At 40.7% G+C, this 21,788-nt stretch overlaps 1 protein-coding gene across 6 annotated transcripts in view; it reads right to left on the bottom strand.

Annotated features, from left to right (window-relative positions):
• Positions 1–21,788, bottom strand: part of Grm1 (glutamate metabotropic receptor 1) — a 476,253-nt gene that overhangs the window by 107,175 nt on the left and 347,290 nt on the right. For all 6 annotated transcript variants that reach the window (XM_060380287.1, XM_060380290.1, XM_060380289.1 and 3 more), the window contains one exon: positions 4,341–4,576. In XM_060380287.1, coding sequence (XP_060236270.1) covers positions 4,341–4,576 — 236 coding nt within the window. The remainder of the gene's footprint in view (positions 1–4,340; positions 4,577–21,788) is intronic.

Raw genomic sequence — 21,788 nt, 5'->3', positions numbered from 1 at the left:
AAGTGAGCTAAACCCTCCTCCAGAAAAGACACAGCATTTATCAGAAGGAGGCAAGTTCTCTGTTGAAAATCTCTGAGATCAGCCAATCTGCAGTCTACTCCAGCCTAGGGACATGAGCCATGTCCAATCCAGAGCAACAAAACCTCTCAAGTGACCCCTAGAATTACAAACTAAACAAATTATCATTATTTGGGCCATCAAGTCTTAGTGGTGGCTTGTTATGAAGGTGTACTATAATAGCAGATAACTGAAGAACATTCTCTATAACTTTGAAGTCTATGACCCAGACAAAACAATAGTTTAATTCAATTAAGGACAGAACTCCCCAGCCTAGGGAACAAGTCTGTGCATTTTTTTCTCTTGAGAGGAATGATACAATATTACACAGGAATCTCACAGAACAAAGTCAAATATTTGTATAGTTCCTGCTGTAAAGAGGATTTTTTTTTTCATCTAAGACAGTGAAGCCACACTACTTAGGAATTCTGGTATGCACAGAAGTGAAGTTGAGAATGGAACCCATTTACAGTCAATTTACAGTCAATTGTGTTAATTGGGCAATGCTAAGATCTATGGGGTTTGTTGTTTTGTGGAAATGTATATCAAAGTTTAGCTGGAAGAATAAAATTTCTCTGGCCTTGTGTGTGTATATAGATACTGTAATTTCTCAAATGTTATTGTCACATAGAGATGAAGCTCTGACAATAATTTCATGCAATAAGCACATAATTCATTTGCTGCCTATTTCCTATTTTTGCTAGCATTGTTAATTTGTCCTTTTAGGATTTTTGTTATTTTAAAATTGTGTGTATGTGTGTGTGCTTGCAAGAGCTGGAGTTACAAATGGGTCCTTTACAAGAACAATATGCTCTCTAAACTGCTCCAGTTTCCTAAGATTTATTTTTTATATTTCTGTGAATTTATGTGAGTATATGCACATGCACATTCTGATGCGCATACCTGTTCTTTTTGTTCATTTGTATAGAGGCCAAAAGAGGGTAGTAGGTGTCTTATCTCATCATTTCTACCTATTTCTATCCAGGCAGGGTCTCCTTTAATTAGGTTGGAAGCCATCAAACTTTAGTGATCTCACTGTCTTACCCCACTCAGAGCTTGAGTTGTGATCATTTGTAGGGGTACCCAGTTTGTAATTTGAATTCTGGAATTTGAACTTTGGTCTTCACAATTGCAGAAAAAGTGTCTTAACTGCTGAGTGTCAAGCCTCAATTTGTCTTTGTTTTTGTTTTTTTTTTTTTTGTTTTTTTTTTTTTTTTTTTGAGACACAGTTTTTCTGTATATCTCTTGTTCTGTAACTCATTTGCAGACCAGAATGGCCTCAAACTCACAGAGATTCACCTGCTTCTGCCTTGCAAGCACTGAGATTAAAGGTGTGTGATTTGTCTTATTTTTAAGACAGTGTCTCACTATGTAGCCCAAGCTGGCTTTAAACTCTCAATCTTTCTGCCTCAGATTCCTGAATGCTGGAATTAGAAGCCTGAGCCTTTATGGTAGGTTCCTTCTTGACACAGTTAATTAGCACTATCAAATGTAACAGCCACATGTGCCCTAAACATGCTTAAATTAAAATTAACTAAATGCAAATGAAACTAATTTTTTGTTCCTCTGTCTCACAGTCATTGTTATGTGTCAATAACCACATGTGGCTAGAAGCAACCCTTAGTGAACACCAAAGAAAGAGAAGATTTCCACTACTGTATAAAGCTCTACTTCTCAGTACTGTTCTATACCGTGTTCTAGTCTACTAACACGATAAATGCAAATTTAATTTTCTTCCTAGTTATTTTAAAGTAATTCACAAGTTAGTATTTTGTATGACTTGTTGAATACTCTAACTGAAGTTGACAACTACAAGTCTATCCACTTTTTTGTATGTTTTTTAAATTAATTAATTTATTTAATTGTGTATTACAATTTATTCACTTTGTATCCTAGCTGTATCCCCCTCCCTCTATAACTATGATTTTATTTTCTTAATAATGTTTATTTTTTTATATTAATCATAGGTTATTTACTTTGTATCCCAGCAGTAGCTCCCTCCTAATCCTACCCTCCCTCCCTCATCTCCTCTCTGCCCCTTTCCACAGAGGAGGACATGTCAGCCAGACCTGAAGATAGCTGATAAGCTAGGGTCAGATGGAAGGGGAAGAGGACCTCCCCTATCAGTGGACTTGGAAAGGGTTCAGGGAGTCGATCTACTTTTATTGTGTGATCCCAAACTGACAGATTCCTGTCATTTCTGAAGGTCTTGTTCAGCGATATCCAGCTCCTCAAAGTAGAATCTGTTGGCAGTCTGTCAGCCAATCTCTTTAGCTCATTCAGGATCAACTCAGAAGTGATTCTCCATGTTCTCCCCATTGCTGTGGTCTAGTCCCCATACTCTCAGCTGCACTGTCAGGACCTTCTCAGTAATTCCTTTTGTTGGGTCCTTCTCTCTTTCCTCCATGCTTGTCTCATTGGTTCCAACAACCTGGGCTTTGCTGCTGTCCTACCAGGCTAGTGTTTGTTCTTATTTTCATGTGTTCTTCCTTCTTCTAGGGAAGTTCGTGCCTAATGGTAACACAGGTGACACCCCCCACTTTCACATCTGTAGCTGTCTTCCCAGTGAAGGATTTTCTGCACGTCCTTTCTAAATTGTAATTCTCCTATTCCATTGGTTCTTACCTTTGCCATAGCTCATATGATCACACCCTTCCTCTGCTGCTGCTGAGCTCCTCCTTCTCTACTGTTGTTCCTTCTCCACCTTCCTCCTCAGTCTCTTCTTCAGTCTAACTTCTTAAATTAAGTTGTAAAGCCCTTCCATGTAGTAGGTATTTACTAAACATTTATTAATTGAAAGAAATATATTTTATATTAAAATAATAGTCTTCAGCCTTTCTTTTAAAGACAAGAAGAACATTTCCATAACTTAAGAAAATATAAGTTAAATGATTCTTTAGTTAGGAATAGCCTAAGCATTCAGAGATTCAAGACCTGTCTTCGTGGATGTTAAAAAGTAAGTAAGTAAGAAAGCATTTCTTGTAACAGTGAAAGGTAATACAGCATTAGGTGCCAATTAAAAAGATTCAGGCACTGTTCTAATTGAGAGACATGGGCACTAATTCTATTGTTTCTGTTTACTACAGAAAAGTACTGCCACTGGTCATTCTAAATATCTTGGGTTTGTAAATTAGGACGTGCTGAGACAATTTACAGGACTTCTGGAGTTATTACCCTCCATGAGTCTATTTTAGAAAAAAGAAAAGTCAAACGTTAGACCTGCCTTACTCTTTATATATCACCATTATAAAATGTTCTTACACCAAATATAAGCATTTATTAAAAATAGACTATTCCATGTAAGAAATATAGTTGTTAGCCTGTCTTGTAAAAACTCATTGTATTGGGTTATTTATCTGTTTCACTTTGATTTATCCCAAGAGAATACATGCTTACAGGTTATGCCTCATAGATGATACCCTTTTGTCTCCAATTGCTTTTATATACAAATTCTATACATGCATGTGATATGAATAATTAATTTCTGTGCTGTTCTAATTATCTGCTAGCCTAAACCCAGAAAACCCACACCTTTGTTAGGCAATAAAAACATGAGGCCATTAGTCGAGTACAATCCATCATTGTGGGAAAATCCTTATGCTATATCAGCTTGGTATCAACAATTGACTTGGAATGGCACTATGACAGGGCAGAGACAATTTATTTGCTTCTGCCTCATAGACCATACTGGACAATGACAGGAGGCAGCAATGTCCTTATGCAATAATGATAATTCCTGTAATAGTTGAAGTGATATGGAATGTAAGTTAAGTAATTCCTAGGGTCCACCAAGCCCTACAGGAAAGACATGCTACCCTTCCTGCTGTCTTGAGTGAGCAGTGCTCAAGCAGCAGCCTTCTAGCTGTAAGCTACCATCTCACTGACATACAAAATCTTGGCTCCTGTGGCCACAAACATCATATTGGTTGTGTAGCCTGAGATCATGTCACCCACACCTCTCCTGACCCATTTTAGAGCAGTCACAGAGGAAAGGACCAAATAAATGTCGCATATATGTGCCTGTGGCTACCATCACCTACACGTGCAAAAACATCTCTTCTCTCTAGCTCAAATACTGGATGTCTGATTGTTCTGTTTGCTTGTCATTTACTTTATTAGCTCTTTCTGTGGAGACCAGCCTTCTTAATGTACATGAACATAAATTTATGGTGGGAGGGGAATATATACATTCATTTTATTTAAGCTATCTTATAAGCTAAGCTTTTATTTTTCCCCATTTAGATACTGTTCCCTTAACAGCTTGTTACTTTATCAACAGTTACCTGTGCAGATTTTTTTGAAGTTGGGGTTTTCTAAGAGATGTCCAGGTAGGCGACACTGGAAGCGATGTTGCCAGAATTCAGGGAACCAAGGGTTTCTCGTGTTGGTGTCCAGCCTCAGTTTTAGGAAGTAGTCATCAAATGACCTAACCTCTGGAGACTGGAGCTTTATCGTGATTCCTCCATTGGCTTCAACTTCATAGCCTTCAATAACTTCATCTCTGTCTGCCCAGCCGTCACTAAAACAATATAGGGATCAGGGTAAAGAAAGAAGACAATGTCTCACAAATGTGTTAAAAAAATATCAACAAGCAAAGCTACCCAGAGAAGTTAAAGTCTAATTTAAGGCACTATAACCACCTGTTAATGGGGGTCCCCTTTATGAGGAAGGAGCAAGCTATGGAAAGAAAACCTCCTGTTTATCTATCTGCAAAGGAAAAAGTATGATAACAATGATGATATTATCAGAAGCTACAGATAAAGTTCACTGAGCCATTCTTAGAAGATTTTGTTAATCACTTTCATGAACAGATGAAATAATTTTCAGAAATTACACAAAGTTTTGTTGGGTCCAGGCAATCTGGCTCCCATCTCTAGTTCTCCTAATGCTAAATAATAAAAACATCTCATAATCACTGTCCACACCAGATACAATAAAGCCCAAGTGTTCTGGTTCTTCATAAGAAGTATGCAGTGCATGAGGAGAACCCTGCAGGTGATCTTCTCAGTGAAACAAACTGTGAAGAGGTGAGAATGAAAAATCAGAAAGATTTACATTTAACTTATGGCCTTACCAAAAAACAAGCCAAAAAATTGTTAAAAAATTATAACAATTGTAATGTTTTCTGTCTAGTACCTCATCTTGGGGTTAACCCATGGAAGCTGACCCCATGTCAGCTATAGCAAATGGATATGACCCATTTTATAAAATTAAAAAAATTAAAATTTATTCATGTAACAATTAATACCTGTACAGGATTTATTTTTGCTACCTTGCATTCTAGAGAAGCTGCACGCCTTATTATAGATCATTGTGTGGCTGCATTCGCTGTTCTTGGCATGCCACGCCAAATTAAGACTGATAATGGAACAGCTTATACCAATAAGCCCTTTCAATTTTTTTGTAAAAAATTAAATATTAAGCATGTAACAGGTATTCCTTATAATCCTATGGGCTAAGTCATGGTTAAACGTGCCCACGCCACCATTAAGGTATATTTACAAAAGACAAAAAAGGGAGAATTATGTCCTCCTTGTTCATCCAGAGCTCAATTTAAATTTTTTAACTTTGGACAAACATGGCAAATCTGCAGTTAAACATTTTTGGCACCCTAAAACCTCCATGGTTAAATGGAGGGACCCCTTGAATAATACATGTCATGGACCCGACCGCATTTTAATTTGGGGACGAGGATATGTTTGTGGGTTTTTTTGCAGGTTAAAGATGCTGCTTGATGGCTGCCAGAGAGACTGGTGCAACAAGTGGATTACTTCAAGGAACAAGATCATTCTCCAAGTGACGATATTGCTGATCCTACTGCAGCTGATTCATCCAGTGAAGGCTAAACTACACTTTTAGGCCTTAGTACCCAATCCCCCTCTTGTTCTCCCTGTACATGTTAGCACACCTTTGTTTGGCTGGTCTGGTACTATTCATCTTTGTTATTGCCAGATGTGTCCACTTAGCTCAACAGCGCCAAGCTAGATTTAATGCCATTGAAACAGCAGCATGCTATGACTCCCTCGCCCCAGGTAAGGGCTTGGCTTGCCCAGCTCAAACGTCAGCTTTAACATCTCCTTTTCTGTGTGATGGGTCAGTTAGTTAATGATGGGTTCTGGGTGATCGGATATTTATCAACCTAAGACAAGGAAATCCCCCTATAAGCGGGATTCTCCCATGATGGGAAGATATTTATCAGGAATCACCCCCACCTAAGACAGGCACGGCCCCTTTGTTTTAATTCGAAAGGGAGGAATTGTGCCTGCCTTTTTGGAGTTAATGGCACATTTGGAGTTAATGGCATCTGAGCAGCGGAATTCAGCCTCTCGGCTTTGGCTATTTTCCAAAGTCCAGTTTCTCATAAACTGACCTTGGTGGTCCTACAGTGGACTGCTCTGACCCTAAGAAACTCTGTGCACCCATAGTAACCAGACAGCAGGCTCTGTGTAACCTTGAGTGAGCTCTCCTATGTTTTAACCAAGTAAAGCTCCTACATGAGAAATTGCTTGTACTTTTTTGCCTAGTTAAGTGTTAACCTGATGTCCATTAAATTGACACCTGGATCAGCATGTAGACTTGGTGTCCTTCTCTGTGTCGCCCTCTCTCTCTCTCTCTCTCTCTCTCTCTCTCTCGCTCTCTCTCTCTCTCTCTCTCTCCCAGCCCTCTCTCAGGTGGTATTCAGGTGTCACTGCTGGCCGGTGACAAAGTTGTACATCTTTGCCATTTGAAAAAATAATCCTGCAGGTTTAACAACCCTGGTCTTGCTGGAGATCTGTAGGTGCAAGGATCTTTGTGTGCTGTGTTCCCAACAAATGCAATTTCAATATTATAATCAAAACATTACAAGAGATTGTATGTTGTGAAGTAACAGATTAATTTAGCAGTGTTTGCTCCTGGGAAATTATTCTCATTGGCTTCCACAGAAGTGCCCAGAATATTTTCTCAGTGCTTTCCCCAAATAATAACATCTATGGAAAACCATCTCACTTTCAAATATAAAAGTCATCCTATTCACTAAGTGGAAGCCACTGATGTTTCATCTACAGGGTTGGGTTTTTAAAGTGTGCTCATCTTCTAGGACATTCTCATCTTCCATGAGTATCTAGAAAATTCAAGTGTTCATATGAGCTAGGCTAAGATAGTGTCACTGAAATATGGTACCAAGAGCTGAGCACACCATAAGATGTCCCTTTTAATTGATTAATTAACTTTACATCCCAATTGTAACTTCCCCTTCCTCCTCTCTTCTGAGTTCCTCTCCTTCCCTAACCCTCCCATGTACCCCCTGCCTTTCTCTCAGAGAAGGGGAGACCTCTCATGGATATAAACCTGCCTTGGCATATCAAGATGTAGCAGGACTGTGTGCATTTTCTTCTATTGAGGGTAGACAAGGCAGTTCAGTTAAGGGAACAGGATCCAAAGACAGGCAACAGAGTCATAGACAGACTATGTGCTCTTGCTGTTAGAGGTCCCACATGAGGAACAAGCTGTATATCTGTTACATAAGTGTAGGGAGCCTAGGTATGTCCCATGGATGCTTTTTAGTTGGTGGTTCAGTTTCTGTGAGCCCCTATGGGCCCAGGTTAGTTGATTTTTATAGGTTTTTCTTGTAATGTCCTTGACCTCTCTGGCTCTTTCAATCCCTCTTCTCCTTCTTCTATAAGATTATCCAAGCTCTGCCTAATGTTTGACTGTGGGTCTCTGTTTCCATAAGCTGCTGGGTGAAGCCTGTCAGATGTCAGTTATGGTAGGCTGTATGCAAGTATAGAAAAATATTAATAGTATCGGGTGGGCACTTATAGCATGGACTCAAGTTGGGCCAGTCATTCATTGGCTATTTTCTCACTTCCTGCTCCCTCTTTATCATTTACCCTTTAGTAAGCACAAATAAATTGTGAGTTGATGGCTTTGTGGCTGGATTGTTATCCTCATCCCTCCACTGAAAGTCTTGCCAAGTTACAGGAGGTGACTATTTCTTTTTTTTATTATTTTTCTTTATTAATTACACTTTATTCACTTTGTATCCCCCCCATGGTTCCCTCCTTCCTCCCGTCCCAATCCCTCCCTTCCTCCACCCTTTGCATGCATGCCCCTCCCCAAGTTCACCTATAGGGGAGGACCTCTTTTCCTTCCTTCTAATCCTAGTCAATTAGGTCTCATCAGGAGTGGCTGAGTTGTCTTCTGTGGCCTCCTAATGCTGCTTCCCCCTCAGGGGGAGGTAATTAAAGAGCAGGCCAATCAGTTCATGTCAGAGACAGTCCCTGTTCCTATTACAATGGAACCCACTTGGATACTGAACTGCCATGGGCTATATCTGTGCAGGGGTCTTAGGTTATATCCATGCATGATCCTTGGTTGGAATAGCAGTCTCAGGAAAGACCCCTGTGCTCAGATTTTTTGGTTTTGTTGCTCTCCTTGTGGAGTTCCTGTCCTCTCCAGATCTTACTGTTTCCCATTTCTTTCCTAAGATTCCCTGCACTCTGCCCAAAGGTTGCCCATAAGTCTCAGCATCTGCATTGATAGTCTGCAGGACAGAGCCTTTCAGAGGTCCTATGTAAGGCTCCTGACTTGTTCCCTCTTTTCTCCTTCTTCTGATGTCCAGCCTCTTTGCCTTTCTGGATAGGAATTGAGCAAGAGGTGACTATTTCATGTTCTATATCTCCTGTTGCTAGGAGTCTTAGCTAGGTTCACCCTTATAGATTCTAGGAGTTCCCATTATTCTATACTTGTAGCTTGTCCCAGAGGTACTCCCCTACCACTAATTCCAGTTTTCGCTCCCTCTATCTGCCACATACTTAATCCCTTCTGTTCCAAGTCCCACCCCCTCTCACACCCAGTTCCCTCCCCCATCTACTTCAGATGTCTATTTTATTTTCCTTTCTGAGTTATATTCAAACACTCTCCCTTGAGCCATCCTTGTTACTTAGCTTTTTTGTGTCTATGGATTGTAGCATGCTTATCCTGTACTTTATGGCTAAAATCCACTTATAAGTGAGTATATACCATGTTGGTTTTTCTGGGTCTGGATTATCTCACTCAAGATAATCTTTTCTAGTTCCATACATTTGCCTGTAAATTTCATAATGTTATTGTTTTTAATAAGTAATATTAATAAGTAATGAGTAATATTCCACTGTATATATGTGCCATATTTTATCCATTCTTTATTTGAGGGACATTTAGGTTATTTCCAGTTTCTGGCTCTTACAAATATAGCTTCTATGAACATACCTGAGCAAGTGTCCTTGTGGAACATCTTTAGGGTTTATGCTCAGGAGTGGTATAGCTGTGTTTTGAGGTAGAAATATTACCAGTTTTCTGAGAAATTGCCAAATTGTTTTGCAAATTGGTTGTACAAGTTTTCACTCCCACCAGCAATGGAGGAGTGTTCTCAGTACTCCATATCATTGCCAGCATGAGCTGTCTGATAGGTGTAAGATGAAATATCAGAGCTGTTTTGATTTGCATTTTTTGATGAGACATCAAGCATTTCTTTAAGTGCTTCTTGGCCATTAGAGATTCCTCTGTTGAGAATTCTCTTTATCTCTGTATTCCATTTTTTAACCGGACTGTTTGGTTTGTTGCTGTTTAATTTATTGAGTTCTTTATATATTTCAGATATCAGCCCTCTGTTAAATCTAAGATTGGTAAAGATCTGTTCCCAATTTATAGGCTGCCATTTGTACTATTGATGGTATCCTTTGTCTTGCAGAAACTTTTCAGTTTTTTTCATGAGGTCCTATTTATTGTTTAATTTGTTTATCTTAGTTTGTTTATTGTTTAGCTTAGTGTTCAGGAAATTGTCTCCTGTGCTGATGTAGTCAAGGTTCTTCCCCACTTCCTCTTCTACCAGATTTAGTGTATCTGGTTTTATGCTGAAGTCTTTAAGACATTTGGATTTAAGTTTTGTGCAAGATGATAAATGTAGATCTATTTTACTTCTTCTACATGCAGAAATCCAGTTAGACCAGCACCATTTGCTGAAGATACTTTCTTTGTTCCATTGTATAGTTTTGGCTTCTTTGTCAAAAATCAAGTGTCAGTAGGTTTTGTTTGTGTGTGTTTACTTCTGTGTCTTCAATTTTACTTTATTGATTAACCAGTGATTTTTCTATGCCAATATCATGCAGTTTTTATTACTATTGCTCTGTACAATAGCTTGAAGTCAGGGATGGAGGTTTCTCCAGAAGTTCTTTTATTGTACAGTAATGTTTTAGCTATTTTGAGTTTTTTGGTTTTCCATATGAAATTGAGAATTGTTCCTTCAAGGTTTGTAAAGACTTGTATTGGAATTTTTATAAGAATTTCATTGAGAAAAAGCGGGGGCAAGATGGCGGCACCAGGAGGACTCTCATTCTGAGCAGCAGCACAGCAGGATCAGCACAGTGACCAGCAATCAGAACTCTCGGCCATAAAACACAGTCATTGTGTTTCCCAGGTGAGAGGATACCCCACGGTGGGGGATTCAATCAGCTTTTAACTAACCCGGCTAAACCTCAGAAGAGATCCAGTTCTGCCAGACGCTTGGCTGCTGGCCGCCAGCCCCAGCCCCAGCGCAGAGCCACAAGCCAGTGTCTCTGGTCATGGTCCCAGACTGAACCCTGTGCACCACACTATCAGAGACTGGAATTTTCAGTTGAGAGATAACCCCAGGGTACAGGAAACGATTGGGACCGGCCTTAGGTCACCCAGACATCTCCTGGAAAAGACTCGGGCGGGTTCCACGAGCACCCCAAGAGCCAGCCCGGAGCAAGAGCCAGGGACCCAGGTTCCGGCACAGAGCCCTGCCTGCCTGCGCGCCTGATTCGCCGCCAGACATAGAAACGGCGGGTCTGATCTCAGAGCACTCAGCTCACCCTCAACCTGAAAAGGTCCCCGGAAAATTACCCATCTTAGGGAGGCAATCAGGCTCCCAAAAGCCGCAAAGGCAGACACAGGCAGTTTCTGCGCACCAGACAGCTGGCAGAGACTGAGCCGCCACCACACAGCTGTGCTCCAGGCACAGGCAGTTACTGCGGCCAGCCAGCTGGCGGACACTGAGCAGTGTGCACCAGGGCAAAAAAAGACACTGGGAGTCCGTGTCTCCAGAGAATCCACGGGGAAGGAAGGAAACTACTGACCTAAATCACCCATTCCTTCCCTAGAAAAAGTCTAGCAGTCTAGTGGGGCCGAGGCGCCAGCACTCAGCTGTGCTCCAGACACAGGCACAAACAGTTGAGGCACGCCTGATATCCAACTGGGTCATAGCAGCTGATCATTAAATCTACAACAAGAAACCCAGAAACAGGGCAGCTGCCCTCAGGACTTCCCTGGGTGAGATGAGAACCCTCTCGACTAACAAAGACCACAGTTACCACTCAGGTCTATATTCCTGAGGTGAGCAACTCCTGAAAAAACACCAGCCATCCAGGGACTATACCCAAAAAGCTGAGAAGACATCCTTCAGGAAAAACCAGCTTTCTGCAAAGGGGATTCTCTCCACCACAGGATCCCCAGGAACTACCAGAAAATAACCCCAAACACCTAAGATAACACAATGGGTAGAGGCCAGCGTAAAAGCTCAAGCAACAAAAGACAGAGCAATATGGCATCTCCAGAACCCAGTTACCCAGGGGCAAGTAGCCCTGGATACCCCACCATAACTGAAATCCAAGAAGATGACCTAACAAGTATGCTCATGAAGATGATAACAGAGGAAACAAATAAGATTCGTAAAGATATAGAGGAAGATAAACTCAAACAGAATATTGCCATCCGTAAAGAAATAGAGGAAGCTGCAACCAAACAGTTTATGGCCTTTAGAAAGGAAATGCTTAAAACACTGAATGAAATGAAAGAAACAGAGTTGAAGGAACTAAAAGAAAAACAGGAAAGTACAATCAGACAGGTGAAGGAAGTAAACAAAACAACTCAAGACCTGAAGATAGAATTGGAAAAATTAAAGAAAACACAAATGGAAGAAATAATGGAAAGGAAGAATCTAGGGAAGAAAACAGGAACTACAGAGATAAGCATAACCAACAGACTACAAGAGATGGAAGAAAGAATCTCAGGTGTAGAAGATACAATGGAAGAAATCGATGTATCTGTCAAAGAAAATGTTAAATCCGAAAAATTCCTGACACAGACCGTCCAAGAAATGCAAGACAATATGAAAAGACAAAACCTAAGAATAATAGGTATAGAGGAAAAAGAAGATTCCCTGCTCCAAGGCCCAGAAAATATTTTCAACAAAATCATTGAAGAAAATTTCCCCAAGCTAAAGGAGAGGCCAATTAGAATACATGAGGCCTACAGAACACCCAACAAATTTGACCAGAAAAGAAAATCCTCCCGCCACATAATAACCAAAACAGTAAGTATACAGAACAAAGAAAAAATACTAAAAGCTGCAAGGGAAAAAGGCCAAGTAACATATAATGGCAAACCCATTAGAATCACACCTGACTTTTCAACAGAGACTATGAAAGCCAGAAGGGCCTGGACGGATATCATGCAGACCCTAAGAGAACACAGATGTCAGCCAAGGCTACTATACCCCGCAAAACTCTCAGTTCTCATAGATGGAGAAAACAAGATATTCAATGACAAAAACAAATTTCAACAATACCTACAAACAAATCCAGCATTACAGAAGACACTGGAAGGGAAAATACAACCCAAGAAAGCTAGCTACATTCAAGAAAACACAGGAAATAAATAACCTCACTTCAGTAAAACAAAAAGCAACCAAGCACACAACAGTATGACCACAGCCAACATCAAAATCAAGGGATCTAGCAGCCACTGGTCATTAATCTCTCTCAACATCAATGGACTCAACTCTCCAATAAAAAGACACAGATTAACAGAATGGATACATAAACTAAACCCAGCAATCTGTTGCATACAAGAAACACACCTAAGACACAAAGATAGACATTAACTGAGGGTAAAGGTTTGGAAGACGAATTTCCAAGCAAACGGACCCAAGAAGCAAGCAGGAATAGCCATTCTAATATCTGATAAAATAGACTTTCAACCAAAATTAATCAAAAGAGATGGGGAAGGACACTTCATACTCATCAAGGGAAAATTCCACCAGGAAGACATCACAATCCTGAACATCTATGCCCCAAATACAAGGGCACCCACATTTGTGAAAGAAACATTGATAAAATTTAAAGCACATATAGATCCCCACACATTAATAGTGGGAGACTTCAACACCCCACTCTCAACAAAGGACAGGTCAACAAAACAGAAATTAAACAAAGAAACAATGTCTCTGACAGAGGTCATGAATCAAATGGACCTAACAGACATTTACAGAACTTTACACCCAAAAACAAAAGAATTTACCTTCTTCTCAGCACCTCATGGAACCTTCTCCAAAATAGACCATATAGTGGGTCACAAAGCAGCCTCAACAGATACAAGAAGATTGAAATAATCCCATGTATCTTGTCTGATCACCATGGAATAAAGCTGGACCTCAACAATAACAGAAATAACAAAAAGCCTACACACACATGGAAACTGAACAACTTGTTACTAAATGACAGCTGGGTCAGGGAAGAAATAAAGAAAGAAATTAAAGTCTTTCTAGAAATCAATGAAAATGAAGACACAACATACCCGAAATTGTGGGACACAATGAAAGCAGTGCTAAGAGGAAAGTTCATAGCACTAAGTGCCTTCAAGAAGAAATTCGAGACAGCTCATTCAAGCACCCTAATGGCTCACTTAAAAACCCTAGAAAAAGAAGAAGCAGACACACCGAGAAGGAGTAGACCGCTGGAAATAATCAAACTCAGGGCTGAAATCAATCAATTGGAAACAAATAAAACAATTCAAAGAATCAATGAAACCAAGAGCTGGTTCTTTGAGAAAATCAACAAGATCAACAAACCCTTAGCCAGGCTAACTAAACGGCAGAGAGACACCACCCAAATCAACAAAATCAGAAATGAAAAGGGGGATATAACTACAGCCACTGAGGAAATCCAAACAATCATTAGGACTTACTTCAAAAGTCTATATGCCACAAAATTTGAAAATCTAAATGAAATGGACAATTTTCTTGATCGATTTGACTTACCAAAGCTGAATCAGGACCAGGTAAATCAACTAAATAGTCCTATATCCCCCAAAGAAATACAAGCAGTCATCAAAAGTCTCCCATCCAAAAAAAGCCCAGGACCAGATGGCTTCAGCGCAGAATTCTACCAGACCTTCAAAGAAGAGCTAACACCAATTCTCTTCAAACTATTCCACAAAATAGAAACAGAAGGAATATTACCAAATTCATTCTATGAAGCCACAGTCACGTTGGTACCTAAACCTCACAAAGACTCAACAAAGAAAGAGAATTTCCGGCCAATCTCCCTTATGAACATTGATGCAAAAATACTTAATAAAATACTTGCAAACCGAATCCAAGAACACATCAAAGATATTATCCACTATGACCAAGTAGGCTTCATCCCAGGTATGCAGGGGTGGTTCAATACACGGAAATCCATCAATGTGATCCACCATATTAACAAAATGAAAGAAAAAATCCACATGATAATCTCCCTAGATGCTGAAAAAGCCTTTGACAAAATCCAACATCCATTCATGTTCAAAGTATTGGAGAGATCAGGGATACAAGGCACATATCTAAACATAGTAAAGGCGATATACAGCAAGCCTATAGCCAACATCAAACTGAATGGAGAGAAACTTAAAGCAATCCCACTGAAATCAGGGACAAGACAAGGCTGCCCACTCTCTCCATATCTCTTCAACATAGTACTGGAAGTCCTTGCTAGAGCAATAAGACAGTTGAAGGAGATCAAGAGGATACAAATTGGAAAGGAAGAAGTCAAATTATCACTATTTGCAGATGATATGATAGTATACGTGAGTGACCCCAAAAACTCTACCAGGGAACTCCTACAGCTAATAAACACCTTCAGCAAAGTGGCCGGATACAAAATTAACTCAAAAAAATCAGTAGCCCTCCTGTATACAAAAGACAAAAGGGCTGAGAAAGAAATTAGGGAAACAACACCCTTCACAATAGCCGCAAATGACATAAGGTACCTCGGAGTAACCCTAACCAAGGAAGTCAAAGACTTGTATGAAAAAAATTTCAAATCTCTGAAGAAAGAATTAGAAGAAGATATGAGAAGATGGAAAGATCTGCCATGCTCATGGCTTGGCAAGATTAACATAGTAAAAATGGCCATCTTACCAAAAGCAATCTACAGATTCAATGCAATGCCCATCAAATTACCAACACAATTCTTTACAGACCTGGAAAGAAAAATTCTCAACTTCATGTGGAATAACAAGAAACCCAGAATTGCTAAAACAATCCTCTACAATAAAAGATCTTCCGGAGGTATCTCCATCCCTGATCTTAAGTTATACTATAGAGCAACAGTTTTAAAAACTGCATGGTACTGGCATAGAAACAGAATGGTGGATCAATGGAACCGAACAGAGGACCCAGAAATAAACCCATACACTTATGGACACCTGATCTTTGACAAAGACGCCAAAACCATACAATGGAAAAAATATAGAATCTTCAACAAATGGTGCTGGTCTAACTGGATGTCTACATGTAGAAAAATGCAAATAGATCCATACTTATCACCCTGCACAAAACTGAAGTCCAAGTGGATCAAAGACCTCAACATAAAACCAGACACATTAAATCAGCTTGAAAAAAAAGTGGGAAATACCCTAGAACTCATTGGTACAGGGGAAAACTTCCTGAACAGAACACCAACAGCAAGGCTCTAAGAGCAACAGTCAATAAATGGGACCTCATGAAATTGAAAAGATTCTGCAAAGCAAAGGACACCGTCATCAAAACAAAGCGACCACCTACAGATTGGGAAAGAATCTTCACCAACCCTTTATCTGACAGAGGACTCATATCCAGTATATATAAAGAACTAAAGAAGCTGAAAAGCAGCAAACCAAGTAATCCACTTAAAAAATGGGGAACAGAGCTAAACAGAGAATTCTCTAGAGAGGAATACCGAATGGCAGAGAAGCACTTAAAGAAATGCTCAACCTCACTAGCCATTAGGGAAATGCAAATCAAAACAACCCTGAGATTTCACCTTACACCCATGAGAATGGCCAAGATCAAAAACTCAAGTGACAACACATGCTGGAGAGGTTGTGGAGAAAGGGGAACCCTTCTTCACTGCTGGTGGGAATGTAAACTTGTACAACCACTCTGGAAATCAATCTGGCGCTTTCTTAGACAACTAGGAATAGCGCTTCCTCAAGATCCAGCCATACCACTACTGGGCATATATCCAAGAGAGGCTCAAGTACACAAAAAGGACATTTGCCCAACCATGTTTGTAGCAGCTTTATTTGTAATAGCCAGAAGCTGGAAACAACCCAGATGCCCCTCAACTGAAGAATGGATGCAGAAATTGTGGTACATCTACACAATGGAATATTACTCAGCAATCAAAAATAAGGAAATCATGAAATTCGCAGGTAAATGGTGGGATCTGGAAAGGATCATCCTGAGTGAGTTGTCCCAGAAGCAAAAAGACACACATGGTATATACTCACTCATATAGACATACAACATAGGACAAACCCACTAAAACCTGTGCATCTAAAGAAACTAAGCAAGAGAGAGGACCCTAACTAAAATGTCCAATCCCCATCCGGAAAGGCAAAGAGGATGGACATCAGAAGAAGAAGAAAACAGGAAACAACCTAGGAACCTACCACAGAGGGCCTCTGAAAGCCTCTGCCCTTCAGACTATCAAAGCAGATGCTGAGCCTGATGGGCAACTGTTGGGCAGAGTGAATGGAATTTTAGGTAAGAACTGGGAAATAGTAAGAGCTGGAGAGGACAGGGTCTCCACAAGGAGAGCAACAGAACAGGAAAATTTGAACACAGGGAACTTCCCAGAGACTCATACTCCAACCAAGGACTATTCATGGAGATAACCCAGAATCCCTGCACAGATGTAGCCCAGGGCAGTTCAGAGTCCAATTGCGTTACATAGTAATGTGAAGAGGGACTGCCTCTGACATAATCTGATTGGCCTGCTCTTTGATCACCTCCCTCTGGGGGGGGGGGAGCAGCCTTACCAGGCCATAGTAGAGGACAATGCAGCCACTTTTGATGTGAACTGACAGACTAAGATCAGAAAGGAAAGGAAAACCTCCCCTATTAGTGGACTTGGGGAGTGGCATGCAAGCAGAGGGAGGAGAGAGGGTGGGATTGGGAGGGGAGGAGGGAGGGGCTTATGGGGGGATGCAGAATGAATAAAGTGTAATTGATGAAAAATTTTAAAAAAAGGGAAAAAATAATTTAAGAACCTTAAATGACTTTCAAAAGTGGAGGAAAACATGGAGTTAGTCAATTGGCATGGAGCACGTCTCGCCCCTGGGGGCAATGGTCTCCTGAACCTACTCAGACCTCGGACACCACCACTGCTAGTTCTAGAACTGCTGCAGGATGTTCCAACGAGGGGGTTAAGGCTTCTCATAATATTTCCTATAAGCCCACACCTGTTTGTCTATATCCCCCATTTTTATTCATTATTAGCCAGATAGAGCCAAGTAATTGTGGTGATGATACTTGCTTTTTTGCCCAATGCTGGAATGCTAGTAAATTTAGGTATGCCCTGGTTTTTCGCATGCCTCACTGCGTGCCTGTGCCCGTTGATGCCCCTCACGCTATGACTCTCTTCAGACAGAAAAGGGATCTTGGAACTACAGCCACCATTGTTACTACCATCTCATTGGAGGCTGTTGGAGCTACCACCGGGGCATTAGCCATGAGTCATACTGGGCAGACTGCTCAGACCCTGAACAATCATTTAGCCAACGTAGCTCATGCCTTAGTTGTACATAAAGGAATTAATGCTCAACTAAAAGGAAGCTTGATGGTGTTCAATCAGAGGATTGACCTCGTGCAGGAGCAAATTGATACCCTATGGCAAATCGCTCAACTTGGCTGTCAATGAAAATATGCTGGACTTTGAGTCACTAGCATATAACATGAGAATTTTTCCTGTGCTGCAAATCTGTCTAAACAATTGTCGAGCTATATTTTAGGTAATTGGACTGGAGAATTCGATACTACGATGGAGCAGCTGAGAGTGGCCATTGTCACAGTAAATTCTACCAGAGTGGACGCAGGACTAGCCACAGGATTATCATCATGGATTGCTGCAGCCATGAATCATCTGAAGGAATGGGCGGGCATGGGAGCGTTAGCAGGCCTTCTGGTGTTGGTCTTCTTGGTTTGCCTGTGGTGTATATGCAAGATTAGAGTCTCACAACAGTGTGATGCAGCCTTGATCATTCCGGCCTTTACAGCCATTGAAGCAGGACATTCTCCCCAAGCATGGTTGGATACCATAAAAAGCTAAAATGTTACGCTCAGGATGCGAGGCTAAGCACTGCACTCAGGGTCAGCCGCTTTGGACCCAGAGAAGAGCATGTCTGGTTGCATGCGGGTTGATGCCCCAGGTCCCGTACATCGGACGGGTCTGATGCTCTTTGGGTGGATGACACCTAAAGGAACATCGGTACAAAGTCCCAATTTACTTCTAATATCAGAGATCAGACCTCTACTCTTGCCTGATGCGTCTAAAACAAAAAGGGGGAACTGTAGAGAGCTGCGGAATGCTATGCCTTAAAGATGGAGCTGGTTTCCGCTTTCCACCTTCCCGATGGTGAGTGCTCTTTGTCATGAACAATTCCACATTTGGCTAAGGCTGAGGATCTGGCTTGCTTCCATGTATGTGGACCTATCTGCATTGCCCACGTGGCACACCTGGGTTGGCTACCCAGAGGCTATTTAAGCTGTGAGCTGGCTTTCCCCAGGGTCCGAGGATTGTTCAAGGTTTCTGAATAAACTGCATTGAAAAAAAAAACAAAACAAAGAATGTAAAGCATCTTGGAGACTTAAAAAAAAGAATTTCATTGAATCTGTAGATTGATTCTCATAAGATGACCATTACAAAAAACGTGTACTTAATTCAAGATTATTATGATATGTGAAAAACACTGAACTCAACTGGATAGAAATAAAAGAAAGTAGGTTTTTAAGTGCCAAGAGAAACACTGGGAAAATACTGTAGGGCAGCAATGGGAGGTTAGTCTTGATGACTAAGCCATCTGGGTTTGTTTATTTTCACTTACATAAATTAGTTTATAACTTCTCATAGAAACTGGGAAGCAAAGTTCTACATACATTTCAAAAAGATCCTCTCAGACCCAGAAAGAAGGATATCCTAAGGTTATAAAAACTGGCAAGCAGTTGAGAGATTTATATCTCAAAGAGGCAACAAAATAATGTACAAGTTTACCAAAGTAAATGTGTGGCTAAAGGAAGTCGGGACATGCCACAGCGCTTAGTAAATCTAATGGGCATGTTATGACCATTTTGGCCATAGAGTAGATATGTCCCTAAACACACAGACACACAGTGTGGCTCCCTGAAGTTAATAAAATGTAATGATATAGTCTCTGCTACAGAAAGTGTCTTGTATGATTTTAAGGGAGCTGGGCTCAATGCATTTAACTGAAGACAGCTCACCCTTAATACCTGGAAAATGTGTTATCTCCTTCACTGAGCTAATTGGTTCAGTTCCTCTCTAGAGCTTCCTAGTAAACCACTGTGAGCTAAGTTTTCTACAGATCTAGTTGTGATAGAGAATAGGACAGAAAATCTGTTGCTGAATTTAAGGAACCTTAATAAAACCTTTGGTTGTATCCTAACCAAACCAGAGCATGTCAACATGTTTCTAACACCACAAGGGGAGATACTTCCTAGCCCTGCACACACTTCTTTCTTTTAGGTGCATTTACATCATGGTCATCATGATGCTTGTCTTTAGCTGAGAAGAAGATACATTATTTCTTGCCTACTTTATTATCACAAATTTATGTTATATATTTAAAGGTAATTTAAATAAAAAGGTTTAAATATAAAACCACATATTTAACAAGAATTACAAATCCTATGAGGTTAAGAATTACAAATCCTATGAAGTTAAGCATCACCATGAAGGGCAGCTTGGGAGAGCAGTATGGTATGCCTGTGTGTGTGTGTGTGTGTGTGTGTGTGTGTGTGTGTGTGTGTTAGAGAGAGAGAGAGAGAGAGAGAGAGAGAGAGAGAGAGAGAGAGAGTGGTGTGTTAATCTGATTGGCCTGCTCTATGATCACCTCTCCCTGAGGGGCGAGCAGCCTTACCAGGCCACAGAAGATGACAATGCAGCCACTCCTGATGTGATCTGATAGACTAAGATCAGAAGGAAGGAGAAGAGGACCTCCCCTATCAGTGGACTTGGGGAAGGGCATGCGTGAAGAAAGGGGAGGGAAGGTGGGATCCGGAGGAGAGGAGGGAGGCACTTATGGGAAGATACAAAGTGAATAAAGTGTAATTAACAATAAAATAAATAAATAAATGAGTGGGTGTGTATGAATATGTGTCTGTGTGTCTCTCTGTGTGTGGGTGTGGGTGTGTGTCTATATGTGTGTCTTTGTGTATCTATATTTCTCTCTTTTTTATGTGTGTGTTAGTATGTGACTGTATATGTATCTCTCTTTCTGTGTATGTTTGTGTGTCTATATATGAGTCTATGTCTCTATGAGTGTGTTTATATGTTTGTGAGTGTATGTCTCCCTGTGTGGGGGGTGTGGACTTCTGTAAGAAGGTTATTACTGACCTAAGGAGTCAGCATTAGTCAGATAAAGAGTGAGGAGAGAGGCCAGTGTTATCTGGAAGAGACAATCTGCGCAGCTGGAGTAAGCGAGTGTGGCATACAGATGACTGTGGCATACAGATGACTTATTCACCTTTCTTTTCGCTCAGTCTACTAGAAAAGTCATACTCTTTAAATGTACATTTAATTAATTGTCTGCTGGAAATAAATGCAAATCATGAAGAAAGGCAATAGGAATACATTAAATTCATACTAATAATTCATATTTACATCTTCACTACATCCACAACATCAAAAGATTTGAACCATATTTCATGTCATGTTCAAAAGCAGAGCAAATTGAAACCAGTTAGACTTTCCAGGACTTCTATCTAGAGTTAAGATTTGAATTCAAGGAGAAGATCCAAGATGGCAATGCCAATCATGCACTGTATCTAATCAGTAGGACAGCAGTGATTGCAGAGCAACCTACAAACCAAAATGTGGGCCCCCAAACAGTAGCACTTGTGTTTCCCAGATGAGAAGAGAATCTGTGGTAAGGGAAATAAGCAGATCCAACCTCAGGTCATCCAGAAAAGTTCCTGGGATCCTGTTGGCTCTTCATTTCATCTCTAGCCACTCTCATACATCCTGTGAATACCTTCTGGGTACCAGGGCAAGGCTCTAACCTCAGGCCTCCTGTCACCTGGGAGCTACAGAAATAACCCAAGACACTGCTCCAAAGCTTAATCCATCTCCCTAGGGAGACCAACCAGACCTCTGGCTCACAGATTCTCCAAGATGGCTATGCTCAGCAAGCACTGTGTCTGAGCAGTGTCTGGGATGCTCCAGCTCATTAACCTCAGAGCAAGAAAGACAGTGGCAGAGCAGCTGTCTCTGGGACTTTTGCTTGTGAGAGGAGAGCTGTTGGGCTCCTGAGGAATTCAGTTGGTACACAAGATCATACATCTGAGAAGAACTGAGATGTTCCAAAGCTCAACCCATCTCCCTAGGGAGATCAACCAGATCTCTGGACTTTAAGGTTCTCAAAAAAAAAAA

Source organism: Meriones unguiculatus, chromosome 3 (assembly GCF_030254825.1).
Source record: "Meriones unguiculatus strain TT.TT164.6M chromosome 3, Bangor_MerUng_6.1, whole genome shotgun sequence".
In the NCBI taxonomy this organism is placed as follows: domain Eukaryota; kingdom Metazoa; phylum Chordata; class Mammalia; order Rodentia; family Muridae; genus Meriones; species Meriones unguiculatus.
Note: the sequence above shows the minus strand (reverse complement) of the source record. Positions and strands in the feature narration are given on the sequence as shown.